The sequence below is a fragment of the Mustela putorius genome, unplaced genomic scaffold (assembly GCF_011764305.1).
Source record: "Mustela putorius furo isolate JIRA1106 unplaced genomic scaffold, ASM1176430v1.1 tig00000873_pilon_pilon_pilon, whole genome shotgun sequence".
Taxonomy (NCBI): domain Eukaryota; kingdom Metazoa; phylum Chordata; class Mammalia; order Carnivora; family Mustelidae; genus Mustela; species Mustela putorius.
The window spans coordinates 3,703,360-3,723,789 of NW_025421504.1; the positions used below are offsets into that span (position 1 = coordinate 3,703,360).

The 20,430-nt window shown below is 49.1% G+C and overlaps 1 protein-coding gene and 1 long non-coding RNA gene across 10 annotated transcripts in view; one reads left to right on the forward strand and one right to left on the reverse strand.

Annotated features, from left to right (window-relative positions):
* The window catches only part of TNRC6C (trinucleotide repeat containing adaptor 6C), a 96,174-nt gene that overhangs the window by 64,248 nt on the left and 11,496 nt on the right, over nt 1-20,430 (reverse strand). For 5 of the 9 annotated variants that reach the window (XM_045085812.1, XM_045085811.1, XM_045085809.1 and 2 more), the window contains exon 1: nt 4,275-4,579. In XM_045085812.1, the coding sequence (XP_044941747.1) occupies nt 4,275-4,308 (34 nt within the window). In that variant the 5' untranslated portion in view covers nt 4,309-4,579. Of the gene's footprint in view, nt 1-4,274; nt 4,580-10,760; nt 11,088-20,430 lie in introns of those variants that run through there. The other 4 variants (XM_045085814.1, XM_004748809.3, XM_045085813.1 and 1 more) reach the window with 1 other exon arrangement.
* LOC106005476 lies at nt 1,037-5,188 on the forward strand. The gene is made up of 4 exons (XR_001178844.2): nt 1,037-1,338; nt 2,975-3,142; nt 3,672-3,836; nt 4,575-5,188. It is a non-coding gene; the product is annotated as an uncharacterized LOC106005476 (long non-coding RNA).

Consider the following 20,430-nt stretch of genomic DNA (forward strand, 5'->3'; position numbering starts at 1 on the left):
TTCTGATAACAGAGTTACCTCTGACAGAAAGCCAATTGCTTTGCCAGGAGACAACCCATTTAGTCCCCTCCTCCCCAGACACCAGCACTGCTAAGGCCGTCAGGCCTTTGAAAACACAACTGAGCCCACACGAGTGGTCCCTGGCATGGAACACACAGGGCAAGAAGGAATGAGCGCGGCCCTCAGACAGTCCTTCCTGCCATGAAACCCCCCCGCCCCCCTCCCCGGCAGGAGACCACAGTATGCCTGTGTATGACACCTGGGACCCAGAACTGGGAGACCAGCAGAAGATACATACATCAGGCTGTAGAATTAATATTAGAATGTCAGAATTCCTTCCTTACTTTTTATATTGAAAAATAAATATGAATGCTAATTTTTCTCTAGTCCCCACTTCGGTGGCCGTAGTTGAGGCTAAGATGGCAATGATAATGTAATCCGAAGGCCCTGCTGTGGGAGAGATGGAGATGGCGTGATATTCAGGTGGCAGAATTCACAGGACCTGGTGAAAGATGGGACATGTGCGGAGCAGGTGGGGAGGATTCAAGAGTGATGCCCAGATCTGGGGTTTGGGCCCTGAGTGGATGGTCGTTCCAACCACTGAGCTCGGGAGTACTGGGGTAACAGTTCTCGGGAGGGAGGGCTGGGGAGAGGAGGTGCTGGCAGATCTGCTCCAAGGTCCTGTGAGAAATGAGCCAGAAGCTCAGATGTGAGGGTTTCAGCTCCTGAGCACAGGGTTTGCCCGCCCCCTCCGATCTGTGTGTGGACTAGCCCAGCACTGCAGGTGCTTTATCTAGATCCTTAAAAGGCCCTTACTGCCACTCCGGTCTCTTCTCTAGGCCTGGCACCCTCCTCGACACCCCAGTCAAGTGGGAGCGGTATCTAACAGGCGCTGAGAAATCTGGACACTGTTACTGAGCAGTACCCTTTTCCTCAAAATCAAGAACATGTCTGCAAGTGGTGAGGGCCAGGAGACAAGTGCTCGGAACTCAGAGGTGAGGCGAATGCTCTAGAACTTGGGATGAACAGTGGGGAGGGGCAAAAGGGAGCAAGACGACTAGGGGAGAAGAGCAAAAGGACGGGAGAGATGAAAGCAGATGAAGAAATGTCTCAGTAAAGGTGTTCTGCTGAACGGCACGTGGCCCTGTGCTCTGGCAAGGCGGCGACAAAGGGGAGGTGACACTGCTACTAGGGGGGGTCCCAAGAAGCTTGGTTCTCACCGCTGCATGGAAATGCCTGTGTCCACTTTGAAACAAGGGCTTCTGTCCTCCAGACCGCAAAGACTGGCGATCCTTATACATGGAACTCTTCAGAAGGGCTGAAAATGAGACTAACTGGGTAATCTGCTGCTCTTTTATCAATGGTTTATTACGTACTCTGTGAACTACTAAATCTAGGTTTCTATTTAAATGTTTTCAGTTGTAACGAAACAGTGGGTAAGGAAAAAAGTGAGAGAGACAGTTACTATGATGGTTTTCATCGTGATCAAACTCTCAGACCTCCAGTACTTTAGGTACTTCTGTGGGCACTGCTCAGAGATGAACAGTAAAAGTTCTTCAGCGCGTGGTGCTGCACGTCTGATTCGGGCCTACCCGTACGTTCTTGGTGCCCCAGGAACACTCTGCAAAGAGAGCCCCAGGCTGGGGTCAGGACAGCGTGACCCAGGCAGGCTCCGCCCCGCGCCTCAGTTCGTCCTTAGGCCCCTTCTTTCACTTGTGTCTTGTTTTGTCATTTGTTTTTCCTGCTCAAGAAGTTTAACAATGAGAAACAGTCGTGTCCTATCACTCTAATAATTGAAAATGTAATAGTTTGAGGGGCACCTGGGGGCCTCAGTGGGTTAAGCGTCTGCCTTTGGCTCCGGTCCTGATCAGGGTCCTGGGACTGAGCCCGAGTCCTCTGGCTCCCCGCTCAGCAGGAAGCCTGCCTCTCCCTCTCTATCCGCCTGCCCCTGCTTGTGTGCTCTCTCTCTCAAATAAATACGTAAGTAAAATCTTTAAAAAATAATAGTTTGAACATAAAAATGTATTTGAAACCTCGAAAGGTCTCAAAAGCTAAAGCAGAAAGTTGTGATTTTAATGCAATGGTGATGGCTTTCAGAAACGGGCTCAAGTGGGTTTGGAAGTGCCGCTCAGCACAGGCGTCTTAGCGCCGTGGCAGACACCGCCCAAGCAACGGAACTCGGACAGCAGAGCTGATGCTGCCAGCACACAGAGGTGTTAACCCCAGGGCCGCTGTGGACGATTAGGGCTGCATCCACTCCCCACTGTCTCCTCCCCACTCAGACTCCTTTCAAGTCTTCCGTGGGTCTCTGAAGGGCATGGTTTGAGCAGCTCTGTTCCAGGGAACCCCAAAATGTCTCTCTCCACCTCCCCCTCCTCACTGTCACCACCACCCTCATCACCAGCACCATCGGCACCGTCACCACTGCCACACTCGTCACCACCGCCACCTTCGTCACCAGCACCATCTACCACCATCACAACATATTCTGATAGGAGAATTTATTCCAAAAATGAGAATTTCAAAGATCATTATTGTTTTTATGTTTAAGGTATACCACTCTTCCTAAGAGAACGTTATGACTCTGACACTATTTGAAGAACACACTTTGCATTAACCAAAGTCTCTTGACTGTGTTATCAATTCACCAGTCCCTGTTTTAGTCCTAGTTTAAAAGAAACCATGGGGGAAAATTTTTGTGAAATGACTTATTTGCAGGAGCAAGCACTCCGAAATGAATGAAAACTCTGAAATAAACCAAGACTGAATTCCCATACAACTGCTCTAGATTCTCCTGCACAACCCAGGAGCTCTGAAAGGCTAAAACCCATACTGGTAATACGCAACAAGTCCGGGAGAGTTTATAAAACGGGGCTGTCCTGTCTATCAGACGTGACACGACACTTTGAAATCCTGAAGTATCTCCACCACAATGCATCAACTGAACTCTAACAAAATTATGTCCATTTTACAGATGGGGAAACAGAGGCTCAGCGACGTCAAACTCAGAAAAGGTGTTAATAACTAATAAACAGTAAGGACCGGACTGAAAGCTGCGTCTAGTGCTCCTTCTGCTCCGCCATTCTACTACCAAAATGATCCCCCCCCCCAAAAAAAGCCTTGAAAAGAAAAAAGTAATGAGGTTTGTGTATTATGTTAAATTCTCTTTTCTTCTGCTACTTAAATGGTCTACACATCCTAAAAACACGTATCTCTATAAAAATCTAAGTAACATAACTGTCTTAAGTGATTAATTCAAAAAGGATTACACAATAGCATGATTTAAAGAGAAAAGTTTTTTTTTTCAAGTTCCAAAATGTTGCCATATAAAGATTAAAATCTCAAGGAAAAGTATTTAACAAAGAGCTTCCAGAAGCTGGAGTAGGCAAAATTTTAACGAGGTATCAAATTCGTCTGACAGGGACTTGCGGACAGGGCTTGCTGGAACTGTGCAGGATGCTGAATTAGCACCAACAACAACCCGAGCGCGGAGCTCATTGTTTGCACCCACCAGCCCTGGACTGAAATGATGAAACAGCAAAGCATACGTTATACAAAGTGGTTCCAAATACTTTCCCCTAGTTGAGATGCGTCTCCTAACGCTAAGCAATAACACAAGTTTCCTGCCACTTCTTTCAAGAAGCGGGATAAATGTTAACAATTGTTTCCAGCTTCTGAGAAGCAAAGATGCCTCCCCTTCCACTGCGTTTCACGTGTGCGAGAACCTGGCGGAGAAAGCGCTTTGAATTCAGAACTGCAAGGCGGGACAGACTCTAGACATTTCATCTGTCAACCTCCACAACCGCAAGGAATTCTGAACACGGGCCGGAGTAAAGGTTTGCTGGAAACAATACTCAGGGCGCACAGACTCCGAATCGGGGCCTGTGCTCTCTGCAACGCAGCAGGGGCCGAGCTTGCTTCCTCCAGGTCAGGGGCCTATCAGCAGTGCCCCAGCACCCAGGGGCAGAAGGCGCCCGCTTGGCGCTTGGGGAGGGCGCGCCGGGAGCTCCGGAGGCGAGGGAGGGCGGCGGTCACCATCCCGGTCGCGGCCATGGTCGCCGCAGCGGCGACGGAGGGGCCGCCCCGCGCCGGCCGGCCGCTCCTTTCCAAGACGCCATTTTAGCCAGGCGGAGCCACGGCCAGGGGCCCGGCCGCGGAGCCCCAGCCCCAGCCCCCGCCGCGGCCGCGGCCGCCGCGCTCCCTCTCCTGCTCTAGCCGCCGGGGGTGGGGTATCTGCGGGGGCAGGGGCCGCCCGAGGCCGCGGAAGACGCTACCTGGCGAGCCGGGCGGGACGCGCAGCTCCACCATGTCGGCCGCGCGCCGCAGGAGCCTCCCGCTGGGGCGCCGCCAGCGGACTCCCCCGCCGGCCGGGCCCGGCAACCTGCGGGCGCCCGCGGGGCAGGGGCCAGCCGTGCCCTTTCCGCTCGGGGAGGTGTCCGATTCATCCCCTTCGGCGAGGGGGAGGCGCCCACAAAGGGGATCTGGAAGCTCTGATTATCTAATTGCAGCTGACACTAAACCGATCTTTCTTCCTCTTTAAATTCTTTCGACTGTCACCAACGTTTGCACTTGAGGACCAGCTGCACGGAGCACCAGGGCCCCTCTTCTGCTGTCCTGAAAGTCAGCCGGAAGAAGAAGAACGCAGTGCCCGGCCGCATGCACACAGCGGCCGCTCTTCCACACTCCGCCTTTGATGCGCATTCCTCCTTCCTTCTTGCTTTTCCTAAACAACCCTGCAATTTGGCACACCAACACTGGCGATAATATTCTAAACGAGCCCCATATGTAAACTGGCAAGTGTCCAACTTCTTAATTACTTTCCTGCCTCTATCTAAAAAAGATCTAAGTAGCAAACACCACGCTACTGCATGTGAAGCAAAGCCTCTGTTTATAAATGTTCGAAGCCGCCACCAAAACAATACATTGTTCTGCCTTCAGCACAATGAAAAAGAGGTTTGGTCTGTTTTTTTTTTTTTTTTTTTAAGATAAAAGCTCTCAAGTGTTTGGAGCTAGAGCTATGCAGCAGACTTGCAAGAAAACCACATGACAAAATGACATTTTTCTGGAACCTGAGTTGTGTGACACTGCATCGATACACCACCACTTATCTTACCAGCTGCGTCTGCCAGTTGGCTAAATGAGCTCCCTTCCAAATGCATACATGAATTAAAAAATCCATTTTCCCCTGCATTTTTTTTTTATTTTTTTATTTTTAGGAGGCCAGGGTTTTACTTCAAGACAAATAAATACGGAACCTGGACTGGGACTGGGCGGAACCCTGTCCTCTCCGCCTCATTCTGCAGGAGCCCCCTCCACCCCTGACAACTCGTGCAAATGTCATCACTGCCAGTGAGGGAAGACCTGAGACCCAGCACTAGTTCCACCGGCTCCCAACCACAGATCCTGCTCCAGCTCCGTATGGCAAAGCACGATGTCAGTCACGGCGAGGTTAGTAACGTTCCTCCGTTTGTAAGTGATCCGGAGAGACGACAGCAGACACTTGACATTCTCAATGCACCTACCGCCAGTTCATGCCACAGAGCAAGCGATACTGCGGAGCAACAGGGTGTGGGTGGGGAAAGAGAAGTACTCCCAGCTAGAACAGCTGGGTCAGGAGGGGTGCCGGGGTGACTCAGCCGGTCAACCCTGTGACTCTTGATCTCAGCTCAGGTTTTGATCTTAGGGTTGTGAGTTCAAGCCCAGCGTGGGGCTCCATGCCAGGTATGGAGCCTACTTCAAAATAAATAAAATAAAAAGAATACCTGGGCCAGGAGATGGGACCACCTAAAATTTTTTATAAATTCTACCCACTGCCCTCCCCAGCGGCCGGACTGGTTACCTCCCCACCTGTAACAAATTGGGAGCTGCCCCTTCCCAGGCCCTCAGCAGTCTGGCAGAGTGTTCATTCTGGGGTCTTGCTGTGAAGCACCTGGGCCCAAAACACGGAAAACACTCAGTCCAAGGTCCCGCTGCTATTTCAACAGACTGTCAAGCAGGGCCGTCTGGTAAGTGAAAACCGGTGATCTCTCGTTTTCATTTTAGTTTTCCCCTGGTCACAAATAATACTAGCTCTCAACCAGTTTAGTAGCTTTAGGATCTGGAGATGGTCTGTGTCACCTCCGACAGTTCCCATGTTTGTCTCGTGTAGGGTCTTCTAGCACAGTGTTGACAGAAGCCACCGCGTGCCCAGCAGTTCGGGAGGCCGGGCCGTGCTAACCTAAGCCTGGGCAGGTGCATGTGCGTGTGTGCGCGCATTTTCCCAGGTCCCTCCAGTGCATCCTATCTCATCAATTTATCGGTTTACTCTCGCTCCAGTAAGTTTTTGTGCTACTTTATTGCTTCACTGAGTCATACAAACAGCGCCCTTCCCAGCCCACCTCCTCCTCCTGTGCCCCCGGCCACACCAAACCACCTTCACCACCCTCGCAGGCTCCTCCATCACCTGCCTTTCACAGCTAATCCAAAACTCAGCTCAGGTCACCTCCACGGGAAAGCCTTCCTGGACCATCCCCTGTCCTCGGTCTGGGTTAAGGGGCATGTGGCCCCCCACAGTTATCTTTTAGTGGCCCCCCAGCCCTCTTCGGCATGACTATTATCCTATTATCCCTATACTTGGTAGGCATTCAATAAACATTTTGCCCAGTGACTTAATGCAGATATGCTTGAAGAGACAACACGGGGGTGCCTGGGTGCCTCAACTGGCTGGGTGACTGCCTTCAGCTCAGGTCATGATCCTGGAGGCCCGGGATCGAGTCGTGCATCGGGCTCCCTGCTCAGCAGGGAGTCTGCTTCTCCCTCTGAGCCTCCCCACTCTCGTGCTATCAAATAAATAAATAAGGTCTTTGGGGCACATGGGTGGCTCAGTGGGTTAAAGCCTCTGCCTTCGGCTCAGGTTATGATCCCAGGATCCTGGCATTGAGCTCCGCATTGGGCTCTCTGCTCAGCAGGGAGCCAGCTTCCTCCTCTCTCTCTGTCTGCCTCTCTGCCTGCTTGTGATCTCTGTCTATCAAATAAATAAAATCTTAAAAAAAAAAAAAACTTAAAAAAAAAAAAAAGAGAGACAACACGGTTCTGGCAGGTTAGCCTCTCCTCCGTCAGAGGTGTGCAGCTGCCGCCTAGGCATTCTGATGGAGTCACCAGAGCAAAAACAGTGCGAAAGTATTAAGCTTGTGTATCGGCTTATCAAAAACTGGCAAAAACTGGCACTGTGATGTTCCCATATGAACAAGTTTGACAGATTACTGTAAATTACAAGGTGAATCACAACAAAATTTAACAAGAGCCAGACTGATCTACTGACTTCACACCCTTTCCCAGAGCATGTGGGACCTAAAGGAAAGGAGGAGCACAGGAGTGACAGGCTGGGTCCCTCTCCGCACTCTACCACTACCTTATGTCACAGGAGAGAAAATGGATCTACGCTCGCTGGGCTAAAACGAGTATGACTTCAGTTTTCAATTCTTTTACACACATTCCTGTTTCTACACCTCCACTGTTCCCTGGTGAGTGCTTTCCGTATACGGGGTGGACCAGATTGCTTTCCCTTACTCTCGCAAACCCTGTGACAGTCTCCTGCAGAGGGAGGAGGCAGTAAGGCAGCCCAGCCCTCAGATGAGGGGAACCAGGATGCTCCTTAATTTCAGCAGGTTTGTACTACACAACTTCTCAAAGCTATGACGAAGGTGCTTCAAAGTCCACTGATTCCTTCCAGGCATATTTAACCTTCTTTACTCTTTGCCAATCAAACTAAACCTTTACGGGGTGTGTGTGTGTGTGGGTGTGTGCGCGCGCGCACATACTGAAACAGGAAGAGCTGTAACAACCCTGCTTTTTCCAGGACTCATCCCACTGTTACATGACGAGTCGGCAGGACCACATCAGGGTTCCCATCAGATGCTGTTGGTGGGGGACGTTCAGGTTCTCTTGAAATCTGTCTTGCCTTCCTAGTTCCTGTGGCGCAAAGTCTCGCTTTCCGCGCCCGGCCGTCAGAGCAGCCTCGCCTAGTCAGCGTCTTCCCTTCTGTTCCGCTCGGCCTACTTTCCATTCCGCCAGCGCCGTTTCCTTGCCACGTCACAGATACGCTAGGCGCAGTGTCATCTGTCCCAGGACATGCACGCCCCTGGTGGGCTCCCCCTTCCACTCTGTCCCAGTCACCGGGCCCCACCCCACGAAGTCCCTTCCGCACTTCCACTCTCTGGTCCTCCTGCAGGAAGATGCTCGGGCTACAGACCCATTGTCCCCTTCAGTGCGCACTGTGCAGCCTACGTTGTTTGCTGATCAACTGTAAGCGTCTCAGCTCTTAATTACTTTGAAAGTACCCTATAAAGAAAGTGTCGCACTTTCCTAGGGTATGAGCAGACCAGTGGGCTGTAAGGAGCTCTGCCCTGGGGGCGGGGGGCGGGGCAGTCCTGGCTGCTACAGCACTGGTCAAACCCCCAGCTAGGACTTCACTCTCATCCAAAATCAGAGGTCTGAACCTCTCAGGACCTCTAACCGTTAAGGTCTCTGCCCTTTAATTTCTGAGTCAATCACTGAAAATGAGACTTTGGCAGCAGGAACAGGGAGGCAGGACAGGTTTCAAGAGGACCTGAATCAGTTAGAAAGGCTCGTCTGGCCATGATATCAGCAACTGCTGGGAAAGAGATGAACCTGGTATAAAATGAAGACTTTTGTTTGGGAGCCAAAAATCAATCATTTATTTTATTAAGATAATACAGATTCATTCCATTTTCTGAGATGTTTATATAGAAAATGCTGATTTAGTCTCCCCCCCCATATATATTTTAAACTATGATAAACTAGAAATAGCTTTCCAGAGGATATTTACAGAGGCAAATATTATAATAAAGAATATTATTTTCAATCCCCAAATTTGAAGCAATTCCTTATTTTCTACTTCTCTAAGAATGTCCTGATAATGTCTTGCACCAACAGCATTTGATGGGAACCCTGATGTGGTCCTGCCAACTCATCATGTAACAATGAGATAAGGCCTGAAAAAAACGGGGTTGTTATAGTTCTTTTCCAGTTTTTCAAAATAAGCATCTGAAATTAAAACACCAAGCTATTTAGGGATGACTGCATACTGTTTGTTGTCTGTGTTAAGATTTTCCTAAGGACCATGTTTCAGTGTAGAAAGTAACTGTGTTTGATATGGTGAAGCAGACAAGACCATATTCTTGGTCAATGATTATATTCGATAATTTCTTTTTCTTCCTTGCTTTATTTATTTTTTTAAAGATTTTACTTATTTATTTGACAGACAGATCACAGGGAGGCAGAGAGGTAGGCAGAGAGAGAGGAAGGGAAGCAGGCTCCTCGCTGAGCGGAAAGCCCGATGAGGGGCTCGATCCCAGGACCCCGGGATCATGACCTGAGCCGAAGGCAGAGGCTTTAACCCACTGAGCCACCCAGGCGCCCCCTTCTTTGCTTTTTGCTGACAACCAATGACCTACAACCCTTGTACCAGGAATTTAGCAGATCAGAGTCGAGACTATTTGAAGAAACATGGCCAAGGTGTCTAAAAATATTTGTTTCAAATATATAGCAAAGTCAGAGTTTTGAGAAATACTGCTTGCTATTAATCCTCTGGCATTATTCTCCATGTTAGAAAGCAGCACATGAAACAAAATATCAATATTTTCTTGATATTGGCAGGTTTCTTTTCGATCCCAATCTAATGTAAGAAGCCTCCTTGCTTCTCTAGTTCTAGGCCTGAGTCTCACTGCCATCAGCAAATACGGTGTCCAAGCTAGCCACCAATACTGATCGTAAAATCATTCAAAATGGAACGATTTAAGAAAATAACAGAGAACACAGCTGTTGAATACATGTATTTTGCTCCCTATCAAAACGTTCTCTAACACTTTGGTAAAGAAATTCTTTAGAGTATGAGTCCATCAGTAAGGTCAAGCCGATGGGAAGAGGGGAGGGGTTGAGGACGGCTGTCAGCAGGCCAGAAGCTGGAAAGTCAACGTAGAAGTGGTCATTTCTCTCGGGAGACAAGAGAAAGCCAGAGTCCGACTGTGGGCCAGGCGGCCAGCAAAAAGCAGGCAGATCAGAAGCCCAGCCACGCAGGGGCTGAGCAGGAGATCCGGCAGGCTTGGGTCCGTGTGTTTGAACAAGTCACAGTGACTCAGCACCCACTCCCACTCAAACGCTGTGACCTCCCCGAGAGCGCGCAGGCCCAGTCACGGGCCGACCTCGGAAATGGACAGGAAGGTTTAGCGTTCCCGCCGCAGGGCTCTACAGCAACTGCCCTGACAGATGCACATGTGCTCTTGTGCAGACCTCTAGTTTCAGGTAAGAACCAGACTTCGCTGAAGGAGCTCATGCCAGTGGAGAATAGATGAGAAACAACATACACAATGAGGAGGAAACAGAATTGAACTTTACAATTCAACTGGGGGCACCTGGGTGGCTCAGTCAGTTAAGCATCTGCCTTTGTCTCAGGTCATGATCTTGGGAGTCCTGGGATCGAGTCCCAGGACTTGGGCTCCCTGCTCAGTGGGGAGCCTACTTTTACCTCTCCTTCGGCCCCTCCCCCTGCTTATGCTCTCTCTCTAATAAATAAATAAAATCTTTAAAAAAAATCAACTGAAATGAATCTATCCACCATCTAGCTAGCTAGTTCACTCCATTAGATGCATATAATGAATATGGACCACAATATGTCTGTCTGTATCACTGGAGAGCAAAGTCGAAAACAGCATACCACCTGTCAGATAAAAAGAACCACTCCCTCATTTATGTGTTTTTACCTGGTTGGAGCTTACTGGGGTGCTGCTGTGCTCCGGCTCCGGGGAGGGGAGGAGGGCTTACCCCTGTGGGCCCAGCCCCCTGGGTCGGGCTCACACCGGTCAGAGCCCCCGTGGGCAGCGGCTGCCCTCTCTTTAACAGCTGCTTCTGTTCTTGCTGGCGGAAGCGTGGAGGCACCTCGCGAGGCAGGTAACGGGAGGCAGCTGGCTGCTGGCTGCTGGCAGGCGCACGTTTGCCATTGCTGCTGCTGGACAGAGTGCTGGTGCAAGTGCTGGTACTGGTACCGGCAGGTTGGGGCTGGCTTGAACAGGTCTTAGTAGGTTCTGGCACTATAAGGAATGAAACAACAAGAACCCAAAACTTTAGGAACGCTCCTTAAAACCCAAAACAAACCAAAGAAAACAAAACAAAAACAAAAAACCGAGAAAGAAATGATAACACAGTGCTCTGAAAACAGAAACGGACTAAAGTCCAGAGGTTCAGGTTTGAGAGCCAGTTTTCTTAGAAACTGAGTGCAATTCTGAGCAGCGGGTTTTGGGCCGCAGTCCCCTGCTCTGTAGAATGGGTGACTCGGTGAGTCTAGAGCAGTTCGCAGAGGTTTACACTTCAGCTTGCATCAGACTTGACCCAATAAGTTCCCAAGGTGCCGGATCTGATGCTGGCAGTCCCTGAAGCACACTTTGAGAACCACGGCTCTTGGCCAGTGTTTTCTCAAATGACAGGATCTTAGATGCTCATTCACTTATACATGTATTCTATTTTAATTCTGAGGACAACACATACACAAATACGCACATGCCCCCACCCCCCCGAGCACAGCACTGGTGCTGCCGCTATCATCAGGACCAGCACACGCCCTCACACTCTCGCTGGCAAAGAATACAGACGGGCGAACTTGCGTATGATGCTCACTAACTAGAGAGCCAAACTGCCATCTGAGTGTCGCATAAACAAGAGTTCCACAGTAATTAAGCAGCAAGAGGGAGCAGCAGAGCGGAAGAGCAGGCCTGAGAGTGTTGTGTTACTACTAATAAGCACGCCAAATGCAAAGATGAGTGACCCTGCATTCACAAGGGAGCCCAGACACATGAAATGCAAAGAATTTGAGCCTCAAAAGCCGTTCTCATCTTGAATTTGAAACATGAATATCCAGGACATTACATTAACCTTTTTTTTTTTTTTTTTTTAAGGATTTTATTTATTTGAGAGAGAGACAGCACATGAGTGGGTGGGGGGGGCTTGTCAGAGGGAGAGAAAGAAGCAGACTCTGCTGAGCAGCAAGCCCGATGCAGGGCTCAGTCCCAGGACCCCAGGATCATGACTGAGCCAAAGGCAGATGCTTAACCAATTGAACCACCCAGGTGCCCCCCAAAGAATGATTTATTTATTTGAGGTGGCAGGGGGGCGGGAGAGAGAATCTCAGACAGACTCCACACTGAGTGTGGAGCTCAATGTGGGGCTTGATCTCACAACCCTGAGGTCACGACCCGAGCCAAAATCAAGAGCTGAATGCTCGGTCAACTGTGCCACCCAAGTGCCCCTGCCTTGTTTGGGGAAAAAAAGGTTTTTTTCTACTTAATTTGTAAATGTCTTTACACAAAATGAGTGTATCTATCTTAAAAGTGTTAAGTAACAGCGGGGCGCCTGGGTGGCTCAGCGGCTCCTGATCTCAGGGTCCTGGGATAGAGCCCCACGTCAGGCTCTCTGCTCAGCAGGAAGCTGCTTCCTCCTCTCTCTCTGCCTGCCTCTCTGCCTGCTTGTGATTAATAAATAAATAAAATCTGTGTCAAATAAATAATATAAAATAAATGCCAAATAAATACATAAGTCAAATAAATAAGTAACATCTTTATTTAAAAAAGTGTAACTAACATTATATAAGTACTTCCAGTCCCTCCTGGGGGAACACAAAATGCTACTGCTGGCCTTGACATTACCCTTTTCACATGGCCTGAGTTTCTCGTCCGCCAGCATGGGCTCTGCCATGCCCCTGTGGCCCTGTACTATCTCACAGACCGTGTCTACAAGGCCTCAGCCCACTGTTCTTCTGTCGCCCTGTCCAGCAAACCCTTAACCCTAGATGAAGCCACTGTGTATTCTCTCTACTCCTGACTCAGATCACAGACTTGTAGTCTGCCGTCACTGTGAGTTTGTGTCCCTAACACAGGACACGCTCAGTGCTTCCTGGCCATTCTACCATTTCCTGGGCCTGCTGGGTTCCACTGCTGTCAACGAGTCACTCAAAGACGTCCACTCTGGAGCCGCTAATGCCTTTATTTCCTCCTCCTCAGAAGAGGAACTATAACTTTACTTTCCAGAAGGAATAAAAGCCATTAGGCAAAACCTTCAAGTTTCTGCCCCTCCAAATACATCAGCATCAAACCGTTCTCTGAACCATGCTTGTTAACTCCGATCTGTGGTGAATGCTGTATTTTACCAGTTCTAAGACTTCCATTTCTTCATAAGTTAATCGCATTTGCATAGGATGTGTCCTACGGTCGATGACACGCCAGTCGGCTGGCAGTGTTTTCTCGTGGTGTATGAAGACGGTACAGCTCACAATCAAGGGCTTCGGGGAGGAAGTGCAAGCTGCTGCGCTCCGGGGACTCCATCTCGGGGACTGTGCGTGCCCTGGGTCTTCAGCCCGTGACACTCTCCAGAGCCGAAACAAAGGCCCAAAGCTTGAGAGTGAGGCTTCCATTATTTCTTTGTTTTATAAACACAAGCATGCAAGACAACCTAGCCACTTGGGCTTCTGTGGAGAGCGGACGTAAGCACATCTGCAACTTCTAACTTGCCGGGGGGTTGTGTGGCTGACACGCACAATCTCCACTTCCTTCAAAGACAGCAACAACTACTGCCCTCCGTGACCAGGAATCCCCCTGCAGCTACCTCCTGATTTGCTGCCGCTCCTCCTGTCGAACTTCTTAAAGGGCCTGTTGTAAGCGCCTCTCCGCCTCTCCGGCGTCCTCACCGCCCCTTTGGCTTCCTCCCGCCCTACTTTTCTAGACGGGCCCACTGACCCTGCCACGCCCGCGCTCTCCTCAGGGACCGCTGCTCCCCTCTTCTATCCACCCGCCGCGCCTCATCAGGTCTCATACACAGCTCTGACATGTTAATACTCCTGAAGTTGAGAGATCTTATAATTAATGGCGTATGTATCAGGTTAACTGGCAGTATTTGTTCTAAGTGGTACATGAAATGAGGCATAATTGATAATGTATCAGATTCAGTAAAACATGGGGATTCCTAGCCATTCTTTAAATTATCAGATTAAATGTCACTTCCCCTCAGCACCCCCCGCCGGCTCCCCCACCTTCCCGCCCTTCCCGCCGCCCTGCACCCACGCCGGCACTCAGCACTGCACACCGCTTTCTAGGCGGTCGTCGCCCCGTGAGGCCGCAGTGGACGTCACCATAGTGCCTGGCCCACAGTAAGCGCTCAACAAACATCCAAGGGCTTGACTTTTTCTCAAACACACATTCTGAAGTTAAAGCGAAATGCAGAAATAGCAAAATATAAAGAAAGTAACTGGAAAAGCAGAAAAAATACTAGACTGGAAAACCGAGGGCCTGACTTCCAGGCCAGCGGCCACTGATCACGTGCACGGCGCCAGTCCAGAGGTTTCCCTGCAGCTCGATCTCCTCATCGGGAAATGAAAGGCTGAGACTGCTGACTCCCGGAGGTTCCTTCCAGCTCCGAATGCCTATGATTTTCGAAGGGAAGAATAAAGGATATGGCACGTGGTTTTAGCTCTGGGACGGCTGGCCCTTCCCAGCACACCGAGCGCCTCCTACATGTTCTGCCTCTCTCTGCTCTGTTTCCTTGGCCTGGCTACAGACGTGGCACATTTTTTATGATTTACTTAGATTTGATGGTTATTCACCTTTAACTCAAAGGCACAGGAAATGAACATCCGTTCTAGCTTTCCTTTAAAAAAAAAAAAGCTATAAAACCTATTATAGGTTGATTTTTTAAAATTAAAAAAAAATTTTTAAAAAGATTTTATTTATTTGACACAGAGAGAGAGAGAGAGATCACAAGTAGGTAGAGAGGCAGGCAGAGAGAGGGGGAAGCAGGCTCCCCGCTGACTTAGGAGCCTGAAGCGGGGCTCGATGCCAGGACCCTGAGATCATGACCTGAGCCGAAGGCAAAGGCTTAACCCACTGAACCACCCAGGCACCCCTACAGGTTGATTTTTAAACATAGAGACTTTCAAGTATATATTTTTTTCTCACATTGGCCTACAGCTAATTAAAACAGCAGAAATTCCTAAATATTTACCCCAATGAGTTGAAGATTTCTATCCACACAAACCTTCACAGGAATGTTTAGAGCAGTTTTATTTCTAGTTGTCCAAAATGGGAAGCCACCGAGATGTCCTTCTCTAGGTGATGGGTAAAGGAACTGGTACATCCATACAATGGAGAATTACGTTTAAAAAAAAAGCGCTATCAAGACCTAACCAGAAATGAAGGAATCTCACATGCATACTGCTAAGTCAAAGAAGCCAGTATGAAAAGGCTTCATAGTCCATGATTCCTACTACAGAACACTGCGGAAAAGGCAGAACTACGGAGACAGTAAAACTCTCAGTAGCTGACAAGGGCGTGGGGTGGGGGGAGGGAGGCAGAGGCAGAGCACAGAGGGCGTTCAGGGCGGTAAACCGCTATGATACTTTAATGCAGATATAGGATACCAGCATCTGTCAAACTCCTTAGAACCGTATAACACTAAGTTAACTCGCATGTAAACAGTGGACTTCGGTTAATAATAATGTACCAATACTGGTTCATTGATTCAACAAAAGCCCCACGCCAAGGCCAAAGTTGGTAAGAGGAGAAGCTGAGGATGCGTTAGGGGTCGGGAGAGGAAGCACTGTGGGAACTCTATACTTCCTGCTCAGACTTTCCATAAACCAAAAACTGCTCTAAAAACAATGGCTATGAAGTTGGTGGGAACGCAAACTGGTGCAGCCGCTGTGGAAGAGTATGGATGTTCCTAAAAAAGATTAAAACTAGGGGCACTTGGGTAGTTCAGCCAGTTCAGCGCCAGACTCTGATTTTAGGTCATGATCTCGGGGTGGTGAGATTGAGCGCCGCGTCGGATTCTGCACTGGGCACAGAGCCTGCTTAAGATTCTCTCTCCACACCCCTTCTCCCTCTCTCTAAAATAATAAATAAATAAAGTAAAAATAGAATGACCACATGATCCAGTAATTCCACTACTGGATTTACCCAAAGAAAATGAAAGCACTGCCTTGAAAAGATAATATGAACCCTTACGTTTACTGCAGCATTATTTACAATAGCCGAGACAAGGAAGCACCCCAAGTGTTCAATGATAAATGAACAGATAAAGAAGATGTGGCACACACACCCCCACGCACCACCCCCACCAGTGTAAGAGTCAGAAAAAAACAAATACTACATGATTTCACTCTCATATGGAATTTAAGAAACAAAATAAATGGGGGGGCGCCTGGGTGGCTCAGGCCCTGATCCCAGGGTCCTGGGATCGAGCCCCGCGTTGGCTCTCTGCTCGGTGGGGAGTCTGCTTCCTCCTCTCTCTCTGCCTGCCTCTCTGCCTGCTTGTGATCTCTGTCGGTCAAATAAATAAATAAAATCTTAAAAAAAATAAAAAAGAAACAAAATAATTGAGCAAAGGGAAAAAAAGAGATAAATAAAAAACCAGACTCTTACACACAGAACACAAACTGGAGGTTCCCGGGGGGGAAAGGGTGGGCGACGGGTGAGACAGGTAAAAGGGACTAAGTACACTTGGCATGATGAGCACCGAGTAAGGTATGGAATTGCTCAATCAGATACTGCACACCTGAAACTAACAGAACACTAATTATATACTTTACTTAAAAAAAACCCCTCCAAATCTATTAATTAAAGCAAACTTGCTGTCTCTTTCACAATAGCAACTTTCCATTACAACTTTGCAAATGGAACGGAGAGCAGGGCAGAAGTACACCTGTCTGGGAAATACCACCACTGAGCTTATTTAAAAAATAAAAATGATTTAAAAAGTGATTTAAAAATGATTTAAAAGTGATTTAAAAAATAAAAAAATAAAAAATATATGTGATTATTATGGGGGCACCAGGGTGGCTCAGTCAGCTAAGTTCCGACTCTTGATTTTGGCTTGGGTCATGATCTTGGGGTCATGGGACTGAACCCCAAGTTGGTCTCTGCGCTCAGCGTGGAGTCTGCTTGTGATTCTTTCTTTCCCCTGCCCCTCCCCCAGCTCACACTCTCTCTAAATAAATATAATCTTTTCTTGAAAAATAAAAATAGGTGATCAGCATATCATTTCACTTTATTACACATTTTAACATATCTGGCCCAAAGGTCTTACTCAAGACCTAGCCGTTGCTTCTTAAAAGCCCAGAATATGAACGCAACTGGTTCGTGTACTACGAAGTTCAAAAGCAGCGGCTGAAACAAAAAAAGGAGGACGAGGAGGAGGAGGAGGAGCAGGGAGGACAGACTAGGGCAGAGCGTGATCACTGCGCTACAGAGTCCCACCTACCCTCACCATGAGAATCCCTCCCCTTCTGTAGTAGCTAACACTGGAGGCCAACTAGCATCAGAGTCAAGTACTGCCATCTGTCACCCAGCCTTCTCAAAGAACGGAAATGTAGAAAACCTGCCTAAACTCAAAACCTGATGGAAACAACCAGCAAGGAAATCGCCCTGTGCCGCCCTGCTCTGCACAGACACCTGGGCCCAGGCGAGCTGACCAAGACCCACCAGCAGCCTCGTCTCCGAGAGCCAGCCTGCTGCCACTACACCACTGTTATCTTTTCAAAAAGAAGGGAGGACAAACACAGGGCTGTTTTTCTTCAAAATATTTAGAGAAAAAGGAGTCTGTGCTCCAGAAATGAAGAAGTCTCCTATAGTAAATGAATGCTATCAGTCACTGTTCTGTAGAAGTACAATAACGGAGTGTGATCAACAGGTAACCAGCTTTGGACATAAAGCACCAATGCTAAGAAATCTGAATATGGACTATTCCACTTTCCTAGTGTTATCTGCATTACACGATGCGTGGTCACGTTTAGAGCCTCATTTTAAGAGTCAAAGAATCCCAAACCAGTCTCCCCTCTGAAGGGGGAGAGCTGTGTAGGGCAGGAGTCAGAACAGGTGAACTAAAGGTTTCCCACACTTCTGAAAGGTCAGGAAAGAAAAATGAGGAATATATGACAGAGACCATACAAGGCCAGAAAAGTCTAAAACAGGTGCTGTCTGGGCTTTTGTAGGAAAAGTCTGAAGGAGCGCGAAGAGCAGCCTCACTCATCAGAGCGACGAGCTGGAAGGAACCAAGAATTCTGACCCTACCGAACTGTGTCTCTGGCCTCTTTTATGAGACAGCGATAAAGCTTCTCTGGTGTCAACCGTGTTCTTCAGATCTTTGAAAACTAGCAGCTAACTCACATAATCTCCACTGATAAGTGCAGTATCTCAAAATTTGATCTGCTCATATAATATAGATAAACCAAATGGGCAGTTTCTGACCAGCCATCCACTTTCTTCAGACACAAATTTCTTGATCTCTCGCCACCCAAAGAAAGAGTGGGATATCCCAGTCATCGTGACGCAGCTCTTCTCAAATTCCCCTGCGTCTAAGGCTATGCCTCACTTAACCGAGGCTCACAGACGAGTCTATCCTACACATCACTGTTTTAACAGAGCAGAACTCAGCCAGGCTGTGGGAATTTCAGCTTGATTTTATTTAGGGACCATCAACGAGTCACTGCCTTAGAGAACACGAAGAGGGCAGCTGCGTAATAATTCGGTGTGGGGGCACTCTCCTGGACCTCTCCTCTCCCCAGGAAAACGCTCCCCTCTCCTTTCAAATAACAGTGACACCTGCTGGGGAAAAGGCAGATACGAAACCACCCTCTGAGAAACTGAGGCTTCTTCAAAATGATTTTCTGCTTTCAGTTACAATTTTCAAAGGGCCTGGTCACAACAGGGCCCACACAGCTTCTAAATTCCTACGACACGGGCCTGGGGCGCCTGGGTGGCTCAGTGGATTAAGCCTCTGCCTTCGGCTCAGGTCATGATCTCAGGGTCCTGGGATCGAGCCCCGCCCGCATTGGGTTCCCTGCTCAGCAGAGAGCCTGCTTCTCCCTCTCCAGCTCCCCTGTGCTTGTGTTCCTGCTCTCGCTGTCTCTGTCATAAATAAATAAATTCTTAAAGAAAAAAGAAAGAAAGGAAGGAAGGAAGGAAGAAAGAAACCCTGGTACCAGCTAGCTCCCTCCACGTATGACGTGGACATTGCTAGAGCCAGCCGCTGTTCTGGGCAGGGGGCAACAGAAAAGGCAGACTCCCGCCTCGGAGCCCACGTCTCAGCAGGGCAAGAAGGAAAGAACAGGCCGCACAGTGAGACACGAGCTGCAGCGGTTAGGTGCTCTGGGAAGCCGGGAAAGCAGGGCATGGTGAGTCAGGGGTCAAATCCCTATGGGCTGGCTTTCTCTGCCTCACATGCCCGGCCCCTCCCCGGTGTGTCTGTACCCTCACGTCCCCTCTCCATATTTATTCAGGTCATATTTAAGGGACACCAATTTTGTGCCAGACACTGGGTATACACCGTGGAAAACATACAATTCCCTGTCCTTGTAGTTTATTATCCAGTAAGAGATTATGATTCCAGAAATAACAACTACTTGTCGTGGTAAACATGACAGGCAGCTAGTTCCGGTGAGGAAGTGACAACGGGGCTGGAGAAGCGACAGCCAGGTGAGGGGAGTGTGCGAGCCACCTAAACTCGTGTGTGTGCGCGCGCGGGGTTTCGTGCACGGGCCCGTGAGCTCACACCCACCAACCGGCGCATTGTGGGGACGGTCCTGACCCGAGGAGCAGCTTTCGTGCTGGCGAGGAGTGTGGCTGGAGCCTGGGGCATCAAGGGAGAGCGGCTGGGCCTGAGGCGGGAGAGGCAGGCACAGGCTTTGTAAGGGTTTCCGAATCCACCTGGTGGCCAATAGCTGGGAGAGCCCCCCCCCCCGCCCCGGGGGTTTCTGCTTGGCTGCAGCACACAGGGGAGTCTGGAGCCTCCGGTTTCAGGGAGTTCTCCAGGAAAGGTTCCTCTGATTACAAGTTCATGGAGAGCTGACATACTCTTTCACTGCTATTTAAACTCAACAAGCAGGTGACCTTGACCAAGAACTTGTCTGTGCAAGCTCTAGAGACAGGGGTCCTGTGTGCTTATCCCTTGTCACCTTCACAGGTCAGGGAAACCACCTGTAGCCCAGCCCACAGCACCAGCCCCCCGCCTTGCTCCACTCCACAGATCCCCAGGGGGCAACCCTTGGGATGTTAGGTTCCCATCAGGGTCCACCTTCCCTTCCTCACCAGGGACTTAACAGAGCAGGGAGCACAGGTGCCCAGTGCACCAAGACATTTCCATCTTGTTACCCAAGCCATACTACCAAGACATTCTTTCCTTTAAAAATTTATTTGGGGGGCCCTTGGGTGGCTCAGTGGACTAGGCCTCTGCCTTCAGCTCAGGTCATGGTCTCAGGGTCCTGGGATCAAGCCCCGCATCGGGCTCTCTGCTCAGCTGGGAGCCTGCTTCTCTCCCTCTTACTCTGCCTGCCTCTCTGCCTACTTGTGATCTCTCTCTCTCTCTCTCTGTCAAATAAATAAATAAAAAATCTTA